This window comes from Coregonus clupeaformis, unplaced genomic scaffold (assembly GCF_020615455.1).
Source record: "Coregonus clupeaformis isolate EN_2021a unplaced genomic scaffold, ASM2061545v1 scaf0599, whole genome shotgun sequence".
Classification (NCBI taxonomy): Eukaryota; Metazoa; Chordata; class Actinopteri; order Salmoniformes; family Salmonidae; genus Coregonus; species Coregonus clupeaformis.
The window spans coordinates 137,501-160,101 of record NW_025534054.1 but is presented as its reverse complement, the minus strand read 5'-3'; the positions used below and the strand labels follow the sequence as shown (position 1 = coordinate 160,101).

At 47.9% G+C, this 22,601-nt stretch overlaps 1 protein-coding gene across 2 annotated transcripts in view; it reads left to right on the top strand.

Annotated features, from left to right (window-relative positions):
* Positions 1-22,601, top strand: part of cep89 (centrosomal protein 89) — a 266,004-nt gene that overhangs the window by 121,269 nt on the left and 122,134 nt on the right. For both annotated transcript variants that reach the window (XM_045216077.1, XM_045216076.1), the window contains 3 exons: positions 994-1,161; positions 4,824-4,965; positions 11,059-11,148. In XM_045216077.1, coding sequence (XP_045072012.1) covers positions 994-1,161; positions 4,824-4,965; positions 11,059-11,148 — 400 coding nt within the window. The remainder of the gene's footprint in view (positions 1-993; positions 1,162-4,823; positions 4,966-11,058; positions 11,149-22,601) is intronic.

The window sequence follows — 22,601 nt, the reverse complement described above, 5'->3', positions numbered from 1 at the left end:
CAGTAAGCCTGTTGGTTTTACTCTCACCAACTGTTGACAGTAAGCCTGTAGGTTTTCCTCTCCCTCCTATGTTGTCAGTAAGCCTGTAGGTTTTCCTCTCCCTCCTATGTTGTCAGTAAGCCTGTAGGTTTTCCTCTCCCAACTATGTTGTCAGTAAGCCTGTAGGTTTTCCTCTCCCAACTATGTTGTCAGTAAGCCTGTAGGTTTTCCTCTCCCTCCTATGTTGTCAGTAAGCCTGTAGGTTTTCCTCTCCCAACTATGTTGTCAGTAAGCCTGTAGGTTTTCCTCTCCCTCCTATGTTGTCAGTAAGCCTGTAGGTTTTCCTCTCCCAACTATGTTGTCAGTAAGCCTGTAGGTTTTCCTCTCCCTACTATGTTGTCAGTAAGCCTGTAGGTTTTCCTCATACTCAGTGTTTGTAGGGCGTTACTTCAGACGTGGTCATAGATTTAGACGTGGCCTCAAAATGTCAGCTACCCTCCTGTTCTGGGTTTGGTACTGCAGTAAACCCACTGTTAGACTATTGATCAGCTACCCTCCTGTTCTGGGTTTGGTACTGCAGTAAACCCACTGTTAGACTATTGATCAGCTACCCTCCTGTTCTGGGTTTGGTACTGCAGTAAACCCACTGTTAGACTATTGATCTGCACCATATAACAGAGATGTGGAACATGACTTAGTGGCTGTAGATGGCTTTAATTATCACCTCACACATCTCAAACACTAAAAGTGTGTGTGTATGTGCGTGTTTGTGTGTGTGTGTGTATGTGTGTGTGCATGCATGTCTGTGTGTTTGTGTGTTTGTGTGTTTGTGCGTTTGTGTGTTTGTGTGTTTTGTGTGTGTGTGTGTGTGCATGTCTGTGTGTTTGTGTGTTTTGTGTGTGTGTGTGTGTGTGTGTGTGTGTGTCTGTGTGTGTGTATGTGTGTGTGTGTGTGTGTGTCTGTGTGTGTGTCTGTGTGTGGTGTGTGTGTCTGTGTGTGGGCTCTCTACTCTAGCCAGCTGGAGGCTGATTCAGGCCGTCAGCAGAGTGTGGTGGAGGAGCTGCAGCAGAGAGTGACTAGTCTACAGACAGAGAAGAACCATCTGGTGTTGGACAAAACCAACCTGGCTGCTGACATCCAGAGGATGGAGGCTGAACTGGAGGTGTCTCGACATGCCAACAGGTACACAGACCCTGACCTCTGACCTTAACCCTGACCCTAACCTCACTGCTGACATCCAGAGGTTGTGATGTCTCGACATGCCAACAGCTAACTAGAGACAGAGGTTACATCCCAAATGGCTCCCTATTCCCTATATAGTGTACTACTTTTGACCAGAGCCTTATGGGAACTGCCAAAATGGTATGGCAACAGGTCCTTATGGTAACAGGTGTTGGGTACTAACTTCTAAACTTGAAATATCCTCAGTCATGTTACCGTATTAGAACTGAGGGTATGGAAATCTACTGAGTGAGAAAGGGAGGAAGAACATGTTATTGTTAAATCTCAGGTATCCTATGGAGAGGAGAAGGGCCACAGTCTGGTTCCAGTCAGAAGAACATGTTATTGATAAATCTCAGGGATCCTATGGAGAGGAGAAGGGCCACAGTCTGGTTCCAGTCAGAAGAACATGTTATTGATAAATCTCAGGGATCCTATGGAGAGGAGAAGGGCCACAGTCTGGTTCCAGTCAGAAGAACATGTTATTGTTAAATCTCAGGTATCCTATGGAGAGGAGAAGGGCCACAGTCTGGTTCCAGTCAGAAGAACATGTTATTGATAAATCTCAGGTATCCTATGGAGAGGAGAAGGGCCACAGTCTGGTTCCAGTCAGAAGAACATGTTATTGATAAATCTCAGGGATCCTCTGGAGAGGAGAAGGGCCACAGTCTGGTTCCAGTCAGAAGAACATGTTATTGATAAATCTCAGGTATCCTATGGAGAGGAGAAGGGCCACAGTCTGGTTCCAGTCAGAAGAACATGTTATTGATAAATCTCAGGGATCCTCTGGAGAGGAGAAGGGCCACAGTCTGGTTCCAGTCAGAAGAACATGTTATTGATAAATCTCAGGGATCCTATGGAGAGGAGAAGGGCCACAGTCTGGTTCCAGTCAGAAGAACATGTTATTGTTAAATCTCAGGGATCCTATGGAGAGGAGAAGGGCCACAGTCTGGTTCCAGTCAGAAGAACATGTTATTGTTAAATCTCAGGGATCCTATGGAGAGGAGAAGGGCCACAGTCTGGTTCCAGTCAGAAGAACATGTTATTGATAAATCTCAGGGAGCATATGGAGAGGAGAAGGACCACAGTCTGGTTCCAGTCAGAAGAACATGTTATTGATAAATCTCAGGGATCCTATGGAGAGGAGAAGGGCCACAGTCTGGTTCCAGTCAGAAGAACATGTTATTGATAAATCTCAGGGATCCTATGGAGAGGAGAAGGGCCACAGTCTGGTTCCAGTCAGAAGAACATGTTATTGATAAATCTCAGGGATCCTCTGGAGAGGAGAAGGGCCACAGTCTGGTTCCAGTCAGAAGAACATGTTATTGTTAAATCTCAGGGATCCTATGGAGAGGAGAAGGGCCACAGTCTGGTTCCAGTCAGAAGAACATGTTATTGATACATCTCAGGGATCCTATGGAGAGGAGAAGGGCCACAGTCTGGTTCCAGTCAGAAGAACATGTTATTGATAAATCTCAGGGATCCTCTGGAGAGGAGAAGGGCCACAGTCTGGTCTGCCAGAATAAATGAAACCCCAACATAAAGTGCCTTAACAGGGCGTTGGGCCACCAGCCAGAACAGCTTCAATGCTCCTTGGTGTCTGTCTTAACAGGGCGTTGGGCCACCAGCCAGAACCGCTTCAATGCACCTTGGCATAGATTCTACGTCTGGAACTCTATTGGAGGGATGCCACTCCATTCTTCCATGAGAAATTCCATAATTTGGTGTATTGTTGATGGTGGTGGAAAACACTGTCTCAGGCGCCGCTCCAGAATCTCCCATCTAGTGACTGAGACGGCCAGGGCATATGGTTTACATCGTGTTCATGCTCATCAAACCATTCAGTGACCAGTTGTGCCCTGTGGATGGGGGGCATTGTCATCCTGGAAGAGACCACTCCCATCAGGATCGAAATGCTTCACCATTGGTTGAAGGTGATCACTCAGAACGGCTCTGTATTTATTGGCGTTAACCATGCCCTCTAAGGGGTTGAGTGGACCTGAACCATGCCCTCTAAGGGGTTGAGTGGACCTGAACCATGCCCTCTAAGGGGTTGAGTGGACCTGAACCATGCCCTCTAAGGGGTTGAGTGGACCTGAACCATGCCCTCTAAGGGGTTGAGTGGACCTGAACCATGCCCTCTAAGGGGTTGAGTGGACCTGAACCATGCCCTCTAAGGGGTTGAGTGGACCTGAACCATGTCCTCTAAGGGGTTGAGTGGACCTGAACCATGCCCTCTAAGGGGTTGAGTGGACCTGAACCATGTCCTCTAAGGGGTTGAGTGGACCTGAACCATGGCAGTAAAACGCACCCCACACAGAGCCACGACCCTCATTTACTGAAGTGTTTCCTTTATTTTGGCAGTTACCTTGTAGGAAATAGGATTCCATTTGGGATGCAGAAACAGACAGTAGTTGCTGTATGTAACCTTGTAGGGAATAGGATTCCATTTGGGATGCAGAAACAGACAGTAGTTGCTGTATGTAACCTTGTAGGGAATAGGATTCCATTTGGGATGCAGAAACAGACAGTAGTTGCTGTATGTAACCTTGTAGAGAATAGGATTCCATTTGGGATGCAGAAACAGACAGTAGTTGCTGTATGTAACCTTGTAGGGAATAGGATTCCATTTGGGATGCAGAAACAGACAGTAGTTGCTGTATGTAACCTTGTAGGGAATAGGATTCCATTTGGGATGCAGAAACAGACAGTAGTTGCTGTATGTATCTTGAGATTCAGTGAGAACAGCTGTTAGCTCCCTGAATGTAACAGTGAACTGACAGCCCTCAATCTCAATGTGGTAATCTCTCAGCAAGGTGTTAGCTTGAAGAGAAATGATTCCTGATTCCTGTGATCAACTCAATGCCCTCTCTCTCTCTCTCTCTCTCTCTCTCTCCCTCACTCTGTATCTACTTCCCCACCCTCCTCCTCCTCCTCTCTCTCCTCTCTCTCTCTCTCCTCTCTCTGTTTGTCTCTCTCTCTCGCTCTCTCTCTCTCTCGCTCTCTCTCTCTCTCTCTCTCTCTGTCTCTCTCTCTCTCTCTGTTTGTCTCTCTCTCTCTCTCTCGCTCTCTCTCTCTCTCTCGCTCTCTCTCTCTCTCTCTCTCTCTCTCTCGCTCTCTCTCTCTCGCTCTCTCTCGCTCTCTCTCTCTCGCTCTCTCTCGCTCTCTCTCTCTCTCTCTCTCTCGCTCTCTCTCTCTCTCTCTCTCTCTCTCTGCTCTCTCTCTCTCTCTCTCTCTGCTCTCTCTCGCTCTCTCTCTCTCTCTGCTCTCTCTCTCTCTCTCTCTCTCTCTCTCTCTCTCTCTCGCTCTCTCTCTCTCTCTCTCTCTCTCTCTCTCTCTCTCTCTCTCTCCTCTCTCTCTCTCTCTCTCTCTCTCTCTCTCTCTCTTCTCTGTCTCTCTCTCTCTCTCTCTCTCTCTCTCTCTCTCTCTCTCTCTCTCTCTCTCTCTCTCTCTCTTCTCTCTCTCTCTCTCGCTCTCTCTCTCTCTCTCTCTCTCTCTCTCTCTCTCTCTCTCTCTCTCTCTCTCTCTCTCTCTCTCTCTCTCTCTCTCTCTCTCTCTCTCTCTCTCTCTCTCTCTCTCTCTCTCTCTCTCTCCCTCTCTCTCTCTCGCTCTCTCTCTCTCAGGAAGGCCCAGAGGCGTATAGGCCTGTTGAAGCAACAAGTTGATGACTCTATAGAGAAGGAGATGACAGCCCATCTCTACCTAGCCTCCATCGTAGCTCTGGCTGAGAAGACCACCCAGGAGAGAGACCAGCTAGTATACATGGTATAATACTCACTGTCACACGCATCCCATCAAATCACATAGTATACATGGTATAATACTCACTGTCACACGCATCCCATCAAATCACATAGTATACATGGTATAATACTCACTGTCACACGCATCCCATCAAATCACATAGTATACATGGTATAATACTCACTGTCACACGCATCCCATCAAATCACATAGTATACATGGTATAATACTCACTGTCACACGCATCCCATCAAATCACATAGTATACATGGTATAATACTCACTGTCACACGCATCCCATCAAATCACATAGTATACATGGTATAATACTCACTGTCACACGCATCCCATCAAATCACATAGTATACATGGTATAATACTCACTGTCACACGCATCCCATCAAATCACATAGTATACATGGTATAATACTCACTGTCACACGCATCCCATCAAATCACATAGTATACATGGTATAATACTCACTGTCACACGCATCCCATCAAATCACATAGTATACATGGTATAATACACACTGTCACACGCATCCCATCAAATCACATAGTATACATGGTATAATACTCACTGTCACACGCATCCCATCAAATCACATTTTAATGGTCACATACACATATTTAGCAGATGTTATTGCGGGTGTAGCGAAATGCTTGTTTTCCTAGCTCCAACAGTGTGGTAGTATCTAACAATTCACAACTATACACACAAATCTAAAGGTAAAAGAATGGAAAAATAAATATATAAATATTAGGACGAGAATTCACTAAAATACAGTAGAATAGAATACAGTATATACATATGAAATGAGTAAAGCAGTATGTAAACATAATTGTATATATGGCAGCAGCCTCTAAGGTGCAGGGTTGAGTAACCGGGTGGAAGCCGGCTAGTGATGGCTATTTAACAGTCTGAAGCTGATTTTCAGTCTCTCTGTCTCAGCTTTGATGCACCTGTACTGACCTCGCCTTCTGGATGATAGCGGGGTGAACAGGCAGTGGCTCGGGTGGTTGATGTCCTTGATTATATTTTTGGCCTTCCTGTGACATCGGGTGCTGTAGGTGTCCTGGAGGGCTGGTAGTTTGCCACCTGGTGATGCGTTGGGCAGACCGCACCACCCTCTGGAAAGCCCTGCGGTTGCGGGCGGTAGAAGTTGCCGTACCAGGCGGTGATACAGCCCTACAGGATGCTCTCAATGGTGCATCTGTAAAAGTTTGTGAGGGTTTTAGGGGCCAGGATGGATTTATTCATCCTCCTGAGATTGAAGAGGCTCTGTTGCTCCTTCTTCACCACACTGTCTGTATGGGTGGACCATTTCAGATCGTCAGTCATGTGTACGCCGAGGAACTTGAAGCTTTCCACCTTCTCCACTGCAGCCCCGTTGACGTGGATAGGGGGGTGCACCCTCTGCTGTTTCCTGAAGTCCACGATCATCTCCTTCGTTTTGTTGATGTTGAGTGAGAGGTTATTTTCCTGGCACCACACTCCCAGAGCCCTCACCTCCTCCCTGTAGGCTGTCTCGTCATCGTTGGTAATCAGGCCTACTACTGTTGTGTCGTCTGCAAACTTGATGATTGAGTTGGAGGCGTGCGTGGCCACGCAGTGAAATAAAATCTAATGTTTTTTATGAAGCCCTTTTTACATCAGCAGATGTCACAAAGTGCTATACAGAAACCCAGCCTAAAAACACCAAACAGCAGCAATGCAGATGTAGAAGCACGGTGGCTAGGAAAAACTCCCTAGAAAGGCTGGAACCTAGGAAGAAACCTAGAGAGGAACCAGGCTCTGAGGGGAAAAACTCCCTAGAAAGGCAGGAACCTAGGAAGAAACCTAGAGAGGAACCAGGTTCTGAGGAGTGGCCAGTCCCCTTCTGGCTGTGCTGGGTGGAGATTATAACAGTACATGGCCATTAAGGCCAGATTTTTCTCCAAGATGTTCAAACGTTCATAGATGACCAGCAGGGTCAAATAATAATCACAGTGGTTGTAGAGGTTGCAACAGGTCAGTACATCAGGAGTAAATGTCACTTGGCTTTTCATAGCCGGGCATTTAGAGGTTGAAATAGCAGGTGCGGTAGAGAGAGAGAGTTGAAAACAGCAGGTCTGGGACAAGGTAGCACGTCCGGTGAACAGGTCAGGGTTCCATAGCCGCAGGCAGAAGAGTGGAAACTGGAGCAGCAGCACGACCAGGTGGACTGGGGACAGCCAGGAGTCATCAGGCCAGGGCTCCCGAGTGGCGCAGCGGTCTAAGGCACTGCATCTCAGTGCTTGAGGCGTCACTACAGACCCCCTGGTTCGATTCCAGGCTGTATCACAACCGGACGTGATTGGGAGTCCCATAGGGCGGCGCACAATTGGCCCAGCGTCGTCCGGGTTTGGCCGGTGTAGGCCGTCATTGTAAATAAGAATTTGTTCTTAACTGACTTGCCTAGTTAAATACAGGTTAAATAAAAACAAAGTCCTAGGGCTCAGGTCCTCCGGGATGGGAGGGATAGAGGTGAACAGGTAGGACAGGAGGGGGCTGAGCATGCACCCTTGTGGGGCCCCAGTGTTGAGGATCAGCGAAGTGGAGGTGTTGTTTCCTACCTTCACCACCTGGGGGCGGCCCGTCAGGAAGTCCAGGACACAGTTGAACAGGGCAGGGTTCAGATCCAGGGCCCGAGCTTGATGATGAGCTTGGAGGGTACTATGGGGTTGAATGCTGAGCTATAGTCAATGAACAGCGTTCTTACATGGGTATTCCTCTTGTCCAGATGGGATAGGGCAGTGTGCAGTGTGATGGCGATTGCATCGTCTGTGGATCTATTGGGGCATTATGCAAATTGAAGTGGGTCTATGGTGACAGGTAAGGTGGAGGTGATATGATCCTTAACTAGCCTCTCAAAGCACTTCATGATTACATAAGTGAGTGTTATGGGGCGATAGTCATTTAGTTCAGTTACCTTAGCATTCTTGGGTACAGGAACAATGGTGGCCATCTTGAAGCATGTGGGAACAGCAGACTGGGATAGGGAGAGATTGAATATGTCTGTAAACACTCCAGCCAGCTGGTCTGAACATGCTCTGAGGACGCGGCTAGGGATGCCGTCTGGGCTGGCAGCCTTGCGGGGGTTAACACGTTTAAATGTCTTACTCACGTCGGCCACGGAGAAGGAGAGGCCACAGTCCTTGGTAGTGGGCCTCGTCAGTGGCACTGTGTTATCCTCAAAGCGGGCAAATAATGTGTTTAGCTTGTCTGGGAGCAAGACGTCGGTATGAAAATTTATGCACTCACCAACTATAAGTCGCTCTGGATAAGAGCATCTGCTAAATGACTAAAATGTAAAATGTCGGTGTCTGCGATGTGGCTGGTTTTCCCTTTGTAATCTGTGATTGTCTGTAGACCCTGCCACATACGTCTCATGTCTGAGCCGTTGAATTGCGACTCCACTTTGTCTCTGTACTGACGTTTTGCCTGTTTGATTGCCTTACGGAGGGAATAACTACACTCTGACTGACACACAACTACAGTCTCATGGCTGTTTAACTTGGAACACCCACTTTTCCAGAATTCGGGGGTGGGACAAGCAGAGATCAGGAAATCAACCTCACTCCTCCCTAAAGCTTGTTGCAGTTTTCAAAATCTGTGGTCCTCTGTAGCTCAGCTGGTAGAGCACGGCGCTTGTAACGCTAAGGTAGTGGGTTCGATCCCCGGGACCACCCATACACAAAAAATGTATGCACGCATGACTGTAAGTCGCTTTGGATAAAAGCGTCTGCTAAATGGCATATTTTTTATTTTTTATTTTTTATCTGGAAAATAGCCATACCTAGTTTTTGGTCTACAGAACGATTTTGAGGTAAAGAAAATTTAAAAAGCCAGAACGTTACTTTAATTCCCCATTAAATAGCAAGTCTAAACCCTCCTCTCCGAAGCTCTTTCACCTGGTTCGGTTCAATAAAGTGTGCATTGTAGCTGTTTCTCAAAATGAACAAGGACCAGATCCACTAATGTCCATTGTTGGATTGTAAGTTGGTCTCCGTTGTTCTCCACAGCTTTTTCTGCTGAAGGGATTGATTGACTGACTGACTGACAACTTTTACCAGACAGTATTTCATTTATTTGATGGGGATTTACTCCGTGTTGGCTTGGTTACCGAATCTTACAAACCCTGGTCATACAATGTGACTTTCTGGATTTTTGTTTTAGATTCCGTCTCACAGTTGAAGTGTACCTATGATAAAAATTACAGACCTCTACATGCTTTGTAAGTAGGAAAACCTGCAAAATCGGCAGTGTATCAAATACTTGTTCTCCCCACTGTATACTGAGATCATGTGACAGATCATGTGACACTTAGATTGCACACAGGTGGACTTTATTTAACTAATTATGTGACTTCTGAAGGTAATTGGTTGCACCAGATCTTATTTAGGGGCTTCATAGCAAAGGGGGTGAATACATATGCACGCACCACTTTTCCGTTATTTATTTTTTGAAACAAGTAATTTTTTTCACCACCAATTTGGACTATTTTGTGTATGTCCATTACATGAAATCCAAATCCATTTAAATTACAGGTTGTAATGCAACAAAATAGGAAAAACGCCAAGGGGGATGAATACTTTTGCAAGGCACTGTACCTCACCTCACAAGGATACCAGCACTCAGCATAAAAAATTAATTAAAAAAAGAGAGATTGGAGAACACATTGGCAGGGATCTTAGACCATTCCTCCATACAGAGTTTTTCCAGATCCTTGGTATCCTTTGTCCACACTTAATTCAAACCACAGGTTTTTTAATGGGGTTCAAGTCCGGAGACTGAGATGGCCATTGCAAAATGTTGATTTTGTGGTCAATTAACCATTTCTTTGTGGATTTTGATGTTTGCTTGGGGTTATTGTCTTACTGGAAGATCCACTTGCGGCCAAGCTTCAACCTCCTGGCAGAGGCAACGAGGCTTTTGTTTGAATGTTCTGGTACTGGGTAAAGTTCAACCAGGTTTTTGGCTCGAATGTTCTGGTACTGGGTAAAGTTCAACCAGGTTTTTGGCTCGAATGTTCTGGTACTGGTTTTTGCCTCAAATGTTTTTGGCTTTAATGAACCTATCTCCATCCCTCTCCTCATCCCTCCCTCTCCTCATCCTTCCCTCTCCTCATCCTTCCCTCTCCTCATCCCTCCCTCCCCTCATCCCTCTCCTCATCCCTCCCTCCCCTCATACTTCCCTCTCCTCATCCCTCCCTCCCCTCATCCCTCCCTCTCCTCATCCATCCCTCCCCTCATCCCTCCCTCCCTCTCCTCATCCCTCCCTCCCCTCATCCCTCTCCTCATCCCTCCCTCCCCTCATACTTCCCTCTCCTCATCCCTCCCTCCCCTCATCCCTCCCTCTCCTCATCCCTCTCTCTCCTCATCCCTCTCTCCCCTCATCCCTACCTCCCTCATCCTTCCCTCCCCTCATCCCTCCCTCCCTCCCCTCATCTCTCTCCTCATCCCTCCCTCCCTCCCCTCATCCCTCCCTCCCCTCATCCCTCCCCTCATCCATCCCTCCCCTCATCATCCCTCCCCTCATCCCTCCCTCCCTTCCCTCATCCATCCCTCCCCTCATCCATCCCTCCCCTCATCCCTCCCTCCCTCCCCTCATCTCTCCCCTCATCCCTCCCTCCCTCCCCTCATCCATTCCTCCCCTCATCCATCCCTCCCCTCATCCCTCCCTCCCTCCCCTCATCCCTCCCTCCCCTCATCCCTCCCTCATCCATCCCACCCCTCATCCCTCCCTCCCTTCCCTCATCCATCCCTCCCCTCATCCCTCCCTCCCCTCATCCCTCCCCTCATCCCTCCCCTCATCCCTCCCTCCCTCCCCTCATCCCTCCCTCCCTCCCCTCATCCATCCCTCCCCTCATCCCTCCCTCCCTCTCCTCATCCCTCCCTCCCCTCATCCCCTCCCTCCCCTCATCCCTCCCTCCCCTCATCCCTCTCTCCCCTCATCCCTCCCTCTCCTCATCCCTCCCTCCCCTCATCCCTCATCCCTCCATCCCTCCCTCCCTCTCCTCTCTCTCCCCCCTCCTTCTCCACTCCTCTCCCAGATCCGTAACCCTCCCTGTCTCCTCTCTCCCTCCCCAGGCCTCTTCCCTAGAGCACGACAAGCAGGGGGTGATCACCAGGGTTGTGGAGGACACCGTACGGCTTGGAAAGCTTCAAGAGAAGGTCAAGGTAAGGCAGCCACAACACCATCCCTCCACCTTCACACACTCTAACCCCCGAGGCGAATCCCGACTACCAGTCCTGCTCTTGGGACCATGACCCTGGCTGCCCCTGCTTGTAGATCACAAACAAAGATTGGGTTTTTGGGTGGAGTGTGTGTGTGTAAGTGAGGGGGCCTCAGGGTTCGACACATTCAGTGTTCTTGTCTGGACTCTCAGGGGAGAGTGTCTGCCTGGGTGTTCTTGTCTGGACTCTCAGGGGAGAGTGTCTGCCTGGGTGTTCTTGTCTGGACTCTCAGGGGAGAGTGTCTGCCTGGGTGTTGTATTATCCTGTCAGTTCTCTAAAGGGACCTACAGGCCTCTAGCAGTAGTCTGGGTTACCATCAACTATATCCTGACCTACAGGCCTCTAGCAGTAGTCTGGGTTACCATCAACTATATCCTGACCTACAGGCCTCTAGCAGTAGTCTGGGTTACCATCAACTATATCCTGACCTACAGGCCTCTAGCAGTAGTCTGGGTTACCATCAACTATATCCTGACCTACAGGCCTCTAGCAGTAGTCTGGGTTACCATCAACTATATCCTGACCTACAGGCCTCTAGCAGTAGTCTGGGTTACCATCAACTATATCCTGACCTACAGGCCTCTAGCAGTAGTCTGGGTTACCATCAACTATATCCTGACCTACAGGCCTCTAGCAGTAGTCTGGGTTACCATCAACTATATCCTGACCTACAGGCCTCTAGCAGTAGTCTGGGTTACCATCAACTATATCCTGACCTACAGGCCTCTAGCAGTAGTCTGGGTTACCATCAACTATATCCTGACCTACAGGCCTCTAGCAGTAGTCTGGGTTACCATCAACTATATCCTGACCTACAGGCCTCTAGCAGTAGTCTGGGTTACCATCAACTATATCCTGACCTACAGGCCTCTAGCTGTAGTCTGGGTTACCATCAACTATATCCTGACCTACAGGCCTCTAGCAGTAGTCTGGGTTACCATCAACTATATCCTGACCTACAGGCCTCTAGCAGTAGTCTGGGTTACCATCAACTATATCCTGACCTACAGGCCTCTAGCAGTAGTCTGGGTTACCATCAACTATATCCTGACCTACAGGCCTCTAGCAGTAGTCTGGGTTACCATCAACTATATCCTGACCTACAGGCCTCTAGCAGTAGTCTGGGTTACCATCAACTATATCCTGACCTACAGGCCTCTAGCAGTAGTCTGGGTTACCATCAACTATATCCTGACCTACAGGCCTCTAGCAGTAGTCTGGGTTACCATCAACTATATCCTGACCTACAGGCCTCTAGCAGTAGTCTGGGTTACCATCAACTATATCCTGACCTACAGGCCTCTAGCAGTAGTCTGGGTTACCATCAACTATATCCTGACCTACAGGCCTCTAGCAGTAGTCTGGGTTACCATCAACTATATCCTGACCTACAGGCCTCTAGCAGTAGTCTGGGTTACCATCAACTATATCCTGACCTACAGGCCTCTAGCAGTAGTCTGGGTTACCATCAACTATATCCTGACCTACAGGCCTCTAGCAGTAGTCTGGGTTACCATCAACTATATCCTGACCTACAGGCCTCTAGCTGTAGTCTGGGTTACCATCAACTATATCCTGACCTACAGGCCTCTAGCAGTAGTCTGGGTTACCATCAACTATATCCTGACCTACAGGCCTCTAGCAGTAGTCTGGGTTACCATCAACTATATCCTGACCTACAGGCCTCTAGCAGTAGTCTGGGTTACCATCAACTATATCCTGACCTACAGGCCTCTAGCAGTAGTCTGGGTTACCATCAACTATATCCTGACCTACAGGCCTCTAGCAGTAGTCTGGGTTACCATCAACTATATCCTGACCTACAGGCCTCTAGCAGTAGTCTGGGTTACCATCAACTATATCCTGACCTACAGGCCTCTAGCAGTAGTCTGGGTTACCATCAACTATATCCTGACCTACAGGCCTCTAGCAGTAGTCTGGGTTACCATCAACTATATCCTGACCTACAGGCCTCTAGCAGTAGTCTGGGTTAGCATCAACTTTATCCTGACCTACAGGCCTCTAGCAGTAGTCTGGGTTACCATCAACTTTATCCTGACCTACAGGCCTCTAGCAGTAGTCTGGGTTACCATCAACTTTATCCTGACCTACAGGCCTCTAGCAGTAGTCTGGGTTAGCATCAACTTTATCCTGACCTACAGGCCTCTAGCAGTAGTCTGGGTTACCATCAACTATATCCTGACCTACAGGCCTCTAGCAGTAGTCTGGGTTACCATCAACTATATCCTGACCTACAGGCCTCTAGCAGTAGTCTGGGTTACCATCAACTATATCCTGACCTACAGGCCTCTAGCAGTAGTCTGGGTTACCATCAACTATATCCTGACCTACAGGCCTCTAGCAGTAGTCTGGGTTACCATCAACTATATCCTGACCTACAGGCCTCTAGCAGTAGTCTGGGTTACCATCAACTATATCCTGACCTACAGGCCTCTAGCAGTAGTCTGGGTTACCATCAACTATATCCTGACCTACAGGCCTCTAGCAGTAGTCTGGGTTACCATCAACTATATCCTGACCTACAGGCCTCTAGCAGTAGTCTGGGTTACCATCAACTATATCCTGACCTACAGGCCTCTAGCAGTAGTCTGGGTTACCATCAACTTTATCCTGACCTACAGGCCTCTAGCAGTAGTCTGGGTTACCATCAACTATATCCTGACCTACAGGCCTCTAGCAGTAGTCTGGGTTACCATCAACTATATCCTGACCTACAGGCCTCTAGCAGTAGTCTGGGTTACCATCAACTATATCCTGACCTACAGGCCTCTAGCAGTAGTCTGGGTTACCATCAACTTTATCCTGACCTACAGGCCTCTAGCAGTAGTCTGGGTTACCATCAACTATATCCTGACCTACAGGCCTCTAGCAGTAGTCTGGGTTACCATCAACTTTATCCTGACCTACAGGCCTCTAGCAGTAGTCTGGGTTACCATCAACTATATCCTGACCTACAGGCCTCTAGCAGTAGTCTGGGTTACCATCAACTATATCCTGACCTACAGGCCTCTAGCAGTAGTCTGGGTTACCATCAACTTTATCCTGACCTACAGGCCTCTAGCAGTAGTCTGGGTTACCATCAACTATATCCTGACCTACAGGCCTCTAGCAGTAGTCTGGGTTACCATCAACTATATCCTGACCTACAGGCCTCTAGCAGTAGTCTGGGTTACCATCAACTTTATCCTGACCTACAGGCCTCTAGCAGTAGTCTGGGTTACCATCAACTTTATCCTGACCTACAGGCCTCTAGCAGTAGTCTGGGTTACCATCAACTTTATCCTGACCTACAGGCCTCTAGCAGTAGTCTGGGTTACCATCAACTATATCCTGACCTACAGGCCTCTAGCAGTAGTCTGGGTTACCATCAACTTTATCCTGACCTACAGGCCTCTAGCAGTAGTCTGGGTTACCATCAACTTTATCCTGACCTACAGGCCTCTAGCAGTAGTCTGGGTTACCATCAACTTTATCCTGACCTACAGGCCTCTAGCAGTAGTCTGGGTTACCATCAACTTTATCCTGACCTACAGGCCTCTAGCAGTAGTCTGGGTTACCATCAACTTTATCCTGACCTACAGGCCTCTAGCAGTAGTCTGGGTTACCATCAACTTTATCCTGACCTACAGGCCTCTAGCAGTAGTCTGGGTTACCATCAACTTTATCCTGACCTACAGGCCTCTAGCAGTAGTCTGGGTTACCATCAACTTTATCCTGACCTACAGGCCTCTAGCAGTAGTCTGGGTTACCATCAACTATATCCTGACCTACAGGCCTCTAGCAGTAGTCTGGGTTACCATCAACTATATCCTGACCTACAGGCCTCTAGCAGTAGTCTGGGTTACCATCAACTATATCCTGACCTACAGGCCTCTAGCAGTAGTCTGGGTTACCATCAACTATATCCTGACCTACAGGCCTCTAGCAGTAGTCTGGGTTACCATCAACTATATCCTGACCTACAGGCCTCTAGCAGTAGTCTGGGTTACCATCAACTATATCCTGACCTACAGGCCTCTAGCAGTAGTCTGGGTTACCATCAACTATATCCTGACCTACAGGCCTCTAGCAGTAGTCTGGGTTAGCATCAACTATATCCTGACCTACAGGCCTCTAGCAGTAGTCTGGGTTACCATCAACTATATCCTGACCTACAGGCCTCTAGCAGTAGTCTGGGTTACCATCAACTTTATCCTGACCTACAGGCCTCTAGCAGTAGTCTGGGTTAGCATCAACTTTATCCTGACCTACAGGCCTCTAGCAGTAGTCTGGGTTAGCATCAACTATATCCTGACCTACAGGCCTCTAGCAGTAGTCTGGGTTACCATCAACTATATCCTGACCTACAGGCCTCTAGCAGTAGTCTGGGTTACCATCAACTATATCCTGACCTACAGGCCTCTAGCAGTAGTCTGGGTTACCATCAACTATATCCTGACCTACAGGCCTCTAGCAGTAGTCTGGGTTACCATCAACTATATCCTGACCTACAGGCCTCTAGCAGTAGTCTGGGTTACCATCAACTATATCCTGACCTACAGGCCTCTAGCAGTAGTCTGGGTTACCATCAACTTTATCCTGACCTACAGGCCTCTAGCAGTAGTCTGGGTTACCATCAACTTTATCCTGACCTACAGGCCTCTAGCAGTAGTCTGGGTTACCATCAACTATATCCTGACCTACAGGCCTCTAGCAGTAGTCTGGGTTACCATCAACTATATCCTGACCTACAGGCCTCTAGCAGTAGTCTGGGTTACCATCAACTTTATCCTGACCTACAGGCCTCTAGCAGTAGTCTGGGTTACCATCAACTATATCCTGACCTACAGGCCTCTAGCAGTAGTCTGGGTTACCATCAACTATATCCTGACCTACAGGCCTCTAGCAGTAGTCTGGGTTACCATCAACTATATCCTGACCTACAGGCCTCTAGCAGTAGTCTGGGTTACCATCAACTATATCCTGACCTACAGGCCTCTAGCAGTAGTCTGGGTTACCATCAACTATATCCTGACCTACAGGCCTCTAGCAGTAGTCTGGGTTACCATCAACTATATCCTGACCTACAGGCCTCTAGCAGTAGTCTGGGTTACCATCAACTATATCCTGACCTACAGGCCTCTAGCAGTAGTCTGGGTTACCATCAACTATATCCTGACCTACAGGCCTCTAGCAGTAGTCTTGGTTACCATCAACTATAGCCTGACCTACAGGCCTCTAGCAGTAGTCTGGGTTACCATCAACTATATCCTGACCTACAGGCCTCTAGCAGTAGTCTGGGTTACCATCAACTATATCCTGACCTACAGGCCTCTAGCAGTAGTCTGGGTTACCATCAACTATATCCTGACCTACAGGCCTCTAGTAGTAGTCTGGGTTACCATCAACTATATCCTGACCTACAGGCCTCTAGCAGTAGTCTGGGTTAGCATCAACTATATCCTGACCTACAGGCCTCTAGCAGTAGTCTGGGTTAGCATCAACTATATCCTGACCTACAGGCCTCTAGTAGTAGTCTGGGTTAGCATCAACTTTATCCTGACCTACAGGCCTCTAGTAGTAGTCTGGGTTAGCATCAACTTTATCCTGACCTACAGGCCTCTAGCAGTAGTCTGGGTTACCATCAACTATATCCTGACCTACAGGCCTCTAGCTGTAGTCTGGGTTACCATCAACTATATCCTGACCTACAGGCCTCTAGCAGTAGTCTGGGTTACCATCAACTATATCCTGACCTACAGGCCTCTAGCAGTAGTCTGGGTTACCATCAACTATATCCTGACCTACAGGCCTCTAGCAGTAGTCTGGGTTACCATCAACTATATCCTGACCTACAGGCCTCTAGCAGTAGTCTGGGTTACCATCAACTATATCCTGACCTACAGGCCTCTAGCAGTAGTCTGGGTTACCATCAACTATATCCTGACCTACAGGCCTCTAGCAGTAGTCTGGGTTACCATCAACTATATCCTGACCTACAGGCCTCTAGCAGTAGTCTGGGTTACCATCAACTATATCCTGACCTACAGGCCTCTAGCAGTAGTCTGGGTTACCATCAACTATATCCTGACCTACAGGCCTCTAGCAGTAGTCTGGGTTACCATCAACTATATCCTGACCTACAGGCCTCTAGCAGTAGTCTGGGTTACCATCAACTATATCCTGACCTACAGGCCTCTAGCAGTAGTCTGGGTTACCATCAACTATATCCTGACCTACAGGCCTCTAGCAGTAGTCTGGGTTACCATCAACTATATCCTGACCTACAGGCCTCTAGCAGTAGTCTGGGTTACCATCAACTATATCCTGACCTACAGGCCTCTAGCAGTAGTCTGGGTTACCATCAACTATATCCTGACCTACAGGCCTCTAGCAGTAGTCTGGGTTACCATCAACTATATCCTGACCTACAGGCCTCTAGCTGTAGTCTGGGTTACCATCAACTATATCCTGACCTACAGGCCTCTAGCAGTAGTCTGGGTTACCATCAACTATATCCTGACCTACAGGCCTCTAGCAGTAGTCTGGGTTACCATCAACTATATCCTGACCTACAGGCCTCTAGCAGTAGTCTGGGTTACCATCAACTATATCCTGACCTACAGGCCTCTAGCAGTAGTTTGGGTTACCATCAACTATATCCTGACCTACAGGCCTCTAGCAGTAGTCTGGGTTACCATCAACTATATCCTGACCTACAGGCCTCTAGTAGTAGTCTGGGTTAGCATCAACTTTATCCTGACCTACAGGCCTCTAGTAGTAGTCTGGGTTAGCATCAACTTTATCCTGACCTACAGGCCTCTAGCAGTAGTCTGGGTTACCATCAACTATATCCTGACCTACAGGCTTCTAGCAGTAGTCTGGGTTACCATCAACTATATCCTGGCCTACAGGCCTCTAGCAGTAGTCTGGGTTACCATCAACTTTATCCTGACCTACAGGCCTCTAGCAGTAGTCTGGGTTAGCATCAACTTTATCCTGACCTACAGGCCTCTAGCAGTAGTCTGGGTTACCATCAACTATATCCTGACCTACAGGCCTCTAGCAGTAGTCTGGGTTACCATCAACTATATCCTGACCTACAGGCCTCTAGCAGTAGTCTGGGTTACCATCAACTATATCCTGACCTACAGGCCTCTAGCAGTAGTCTGGGTTACCATCAACTATATCCTGACCTACAGGCCTCTAGCAGTAGTCTGGGTTACCATCAACTATATCCTGACCTACAGGCCTCTAGCAGTAGTCTGGGTTACCATCAACTATATCCTGACCTACAGGCCTCTAGCTGTAGTCTGGGTTACCATCAACTATATCCTGACCTACAGGCCTCTAGCAGTAGTCTGGGTTACCATCAACTATATCCTGACCTACAGGCCTCTAGCAGTAGTCTGGGTTACCATCAACTATATCCTGACCTACAGGCCTCTAGCAGTAGTCTGGGTTACCATCAACTATATCCTGACCTACAGGCCTCTAGCAGTAGTCTGGGTTACCATCAACTATATCCTGACCTACAGGCCTCTAGCAGTAGTCTGGGTTACCATCAACTATATCCTGACCTACAGGCCTCTAGCAGTAGTCTGGGTTACCATCAACTATATCCTGACCTACAGGCCTCTAGCAGTAGTCTGGGTTACCATCAACTATATCCTGACCTACAGGCCTCTAGCAGTAGTCTGGGTTACCATCAACTATATCCTGACCTACAGGCCTCTAGCAGTAGTCTGGGTTACCATCAACTATATCCTGACCTACAGGCCTCTAGCAGTAGTCTGGGTTACCATCAACTATATCCTGACCTACAGGCCTCTAGCAGTAGTCTGGGTTACCATCAACTATATCCTGACCTACAGGCCTCTAGCAGTAGTCTGGGTTACCATCAACTATATCCTGACCTACAGGCCTCTAGCAGTAGTCTGGGTTACCATCAACTATATCCTGACCTACAGGCCTCTAGCAGTAGTCTGGGTTACCATCAACTATATCCTGACCTACAGGCCTCTAGCAGTAGTCTGGGTTACCATCAACTATATCCTGACCTACAGGCCTCTAGCTGTAGTCTGGGTTACCATCAACTATATCCTGACCTACAGGCCTCTAGCAGTAGTCTGGGTTACCATCAACTATATCCTGACCTACAGGCCTCTAGCAGTAGTCTGGGTTACCATCAACTATATCCTGACCTACAGGCCTCTAGCAGTAGTCTGGGTTACCATCAACTATATCCTGACCTACAGGCCTCTAGCAGTAGTCTGGGTTACCATCAACTATATCCTGACCTACAGGCCTCTAGCAGTAGTCTGGGTTACCATCAACTATATCCTGACCTACAGGCCTCTAGCAGTAGTCTGGGTTACCATCAACTATATCCTGACCTACAGGCCTCTAGCAGTAGTCTGGGTTACCATCAACTATATCCTGACCTACAGGCCTCTAGCAGTAGTCTGGGTTACCATCAACTATATCCTGACCTACAGGCCTCTAGCAGTAGTCTGGGTTACCATCAACTATATCCTGACCTACAGGCCTCTAGCAGTAGTCTGGGTTACCATCAACTATATCCTGACCTACAGGCCTCTAGCAGTAGTCTGGGTTACCATCAACTATATCCTGACCTACAGGCCTCTAGCAGTAGTCTGGGTTACCATCAACTATATCCTGACCTACAGGCCTCTAGCAGTAGTCTGGGTTACCATCAACTATATCCTGACCTACAGGCCTCTAGCAGTAGTCTGGGTTAGCATCAACTATATCCTGACCTACAGGCCTCTAGTAGTAGTCTGGGTTAGCATCAACTTTATCCTGACCTACAGGCCTCTAGTAGTAGTCTGGGTTAGCATCAACTTTATCCTGACCTACAGGCCTCTAGCAGTAGTCTGGGTTAGCATCAACTTTATCCTGACCTACAGGCCTCTAGCAGTAGTCTGGGTTACCATCAACTATATCCTGACCTACAGGCCTCTAGCAGTAGTCTGGGTTACCATCAACTATATCCTGACCTACAGGCCTCTAGCAGTAGTCTGGGTTACCATCAACTTTATCCTGACCTACAGGCCTCTAGCAGTAGTCTGGGTTAGCATCAACTTTATCCTGACCTACAGGCCTCTAGCAGTAGTCTGGGTTACCATCAACTATATCCTGACCTACAGGCCTCTAGCAGTAGTCTGGGTTACCATCAACTATATCCTGACCTACAGGCCTCTAGCAGTAGTCTGGGTTACCATCAACTATATCCTGACCTACAGGCCTCTAGCAGTAGTCTGGGTTACCATCAACTATATCCTGACCTACAGGCCTCTAGCAGTAGTCTGGGTTACCATCAACTATATCCTGACCTACAGGCCTCTAGCAGTAGTCTGGGTTACCATCAACTATATCCTGACCTACAGGCCTCTAGCAGTAGTCTGGGTTACCATCAACTATATCCTGACCTACAGGCCTCTAGCAGTAGTCTGGGTTACCATCAACTATATCCTGACCTACAGGCCTCTAGCAGTAGTCTGGGTTACCATCAACTATATCCTGACCTACAGGCCTCTAGCAGTAGTCTGGGTTACCATCAACTATATCCTGACCTACAGGCCTCTAGCAGTAGTCTGGGTTAGCATCAACTATATCCTGACCTATTGAATCAATGTCACTTTCATTGGCTCTATTCAGCTACTACACACTGGAGGAAGTGTGTGTGTGTCACAGGAGGTTGGTGGTACCTTAATTGGGGAGGATGAGCTCGTGGTAATGACCGGATCAGAATGAGTGGAATGGTATCAAATACATCAAACACATGGTTTCCAGGTGAAACGGATGGGACTGAGCCAGTTTCTGTCTCTCTCTCTGGGACTGGGATGGGAGGACATCACTACTGATTACTGAAGTGGAGAGAAACAGCTAGTTCATCCTCTCCTCCTCCTCCTCCTCCTCTTCTTCTCCCCTCTTCCTCTCCTCATCTCCTCATCCTCACCACCTCACCACCAGCTAAACTGTTGTGTACCTGAATGGTGTAATGATTACCTAACAGATACAATGGTACCTCTCTCATCTTTTTTCTCTCTCTCCCTCTCCTCTTCCTCCTCTCTCTCTCCCTCTCTCTACCTCCTCTCTCTCTCTCTCTACCTCTCTCTCCCTCTCTCTCCCTCCCTCTACCTCTCTCTCCCTCTCTCTCCCTCTCTCCATCTCCTCTTCCTCCTCTCTCTCCCTCTCCTCTACCTCCCTCTCTCTACCTCCTCTCTCTCCCTCTCTCTACCTCTCTCTCCCTCTCTCCCTCTCCTCTTCCTCCTCTTTCTCTCTCTCCACCTCCTCTCTCTCTCCTTCTCTCTCTCTCTCTCTCTCATTGTCTCTCTCTCTCTCCTTCTCTCTCTTCTTCTCTCTCTCTTCTTCTCTCTCTCTCTCTCTCTCTCTCTCTCTCTCTCTCTCTCTCTCTCTCTCTCTCTCTCTCTCTCTCTCTCTCTCTCTCTCTCTCTCTCTCTCTCTCTCTCTCTCTCTCTCTCTCTCTCTCTCTCTCTCTCTCTCATTTGAAGATGTGAAACAGCTCAATATGCGTGCTGCCTGTCCTCTCATTGGTATTCTCAAGGCTGTTTACTGCTGTGATGTCTGCTGACTGCAGTGGGCCTGGAGAGCAGTCTCCTCTCATTTCACCCATCAATCTTCTCCATCTCTCCTCCCTTCCTCTCCTTCCTGCTCCCGCTGTCTCTCCTGGAGAGCAGTATCTCCTCTCTCTCTCTCTGTCTCTCTGTCTGTCTCTCTGTCTCTCCTGGAGAGCAGTATCTCTCTCTCTCTCTCTCTCTCTCTCTCTCTCTCTCTCTCTCTCTCTCTCTCTCTCACATTAACAACAACCAGCTGTTAACAGTAACACACATTAACAGCAACACACATGAACAGCAACACACATTAACAGCAACACACATTAACAACAACACACATTAACAGCAACACACATTAACAGCAACACACATTAACAGCCACACACATTAACAGCAACACACATTAACAGCAACACACATTAACAGCAACACACATTAACAGCAACACACATTAACAGCAACACACATTAACAGCCACACACATTAACAGCAACACACATTAACAGCAACACACTCACTACAAAGATACAGGCATCCTTCCTAACTCAGTTGCCGGAGAGGAAGGAAACCTCTCAGGGATTTCACCGTGAGGCCAATGTTGACTTTAAAACAGTTACAGAGTTGAATGGCTGTGATAGGAGAAAACTGAGGATGGATCAACAATATTGTAGTTACTCCTCAATACTAACCTAAATGACAGAGTGAAAAGAAGGAAGCCTGTACAGAATAAAAACATTCCAAAACGTGCATCCTGTTTGCAATAAGGCACTAAAGTAAAACTGCCAAAAATGTGGC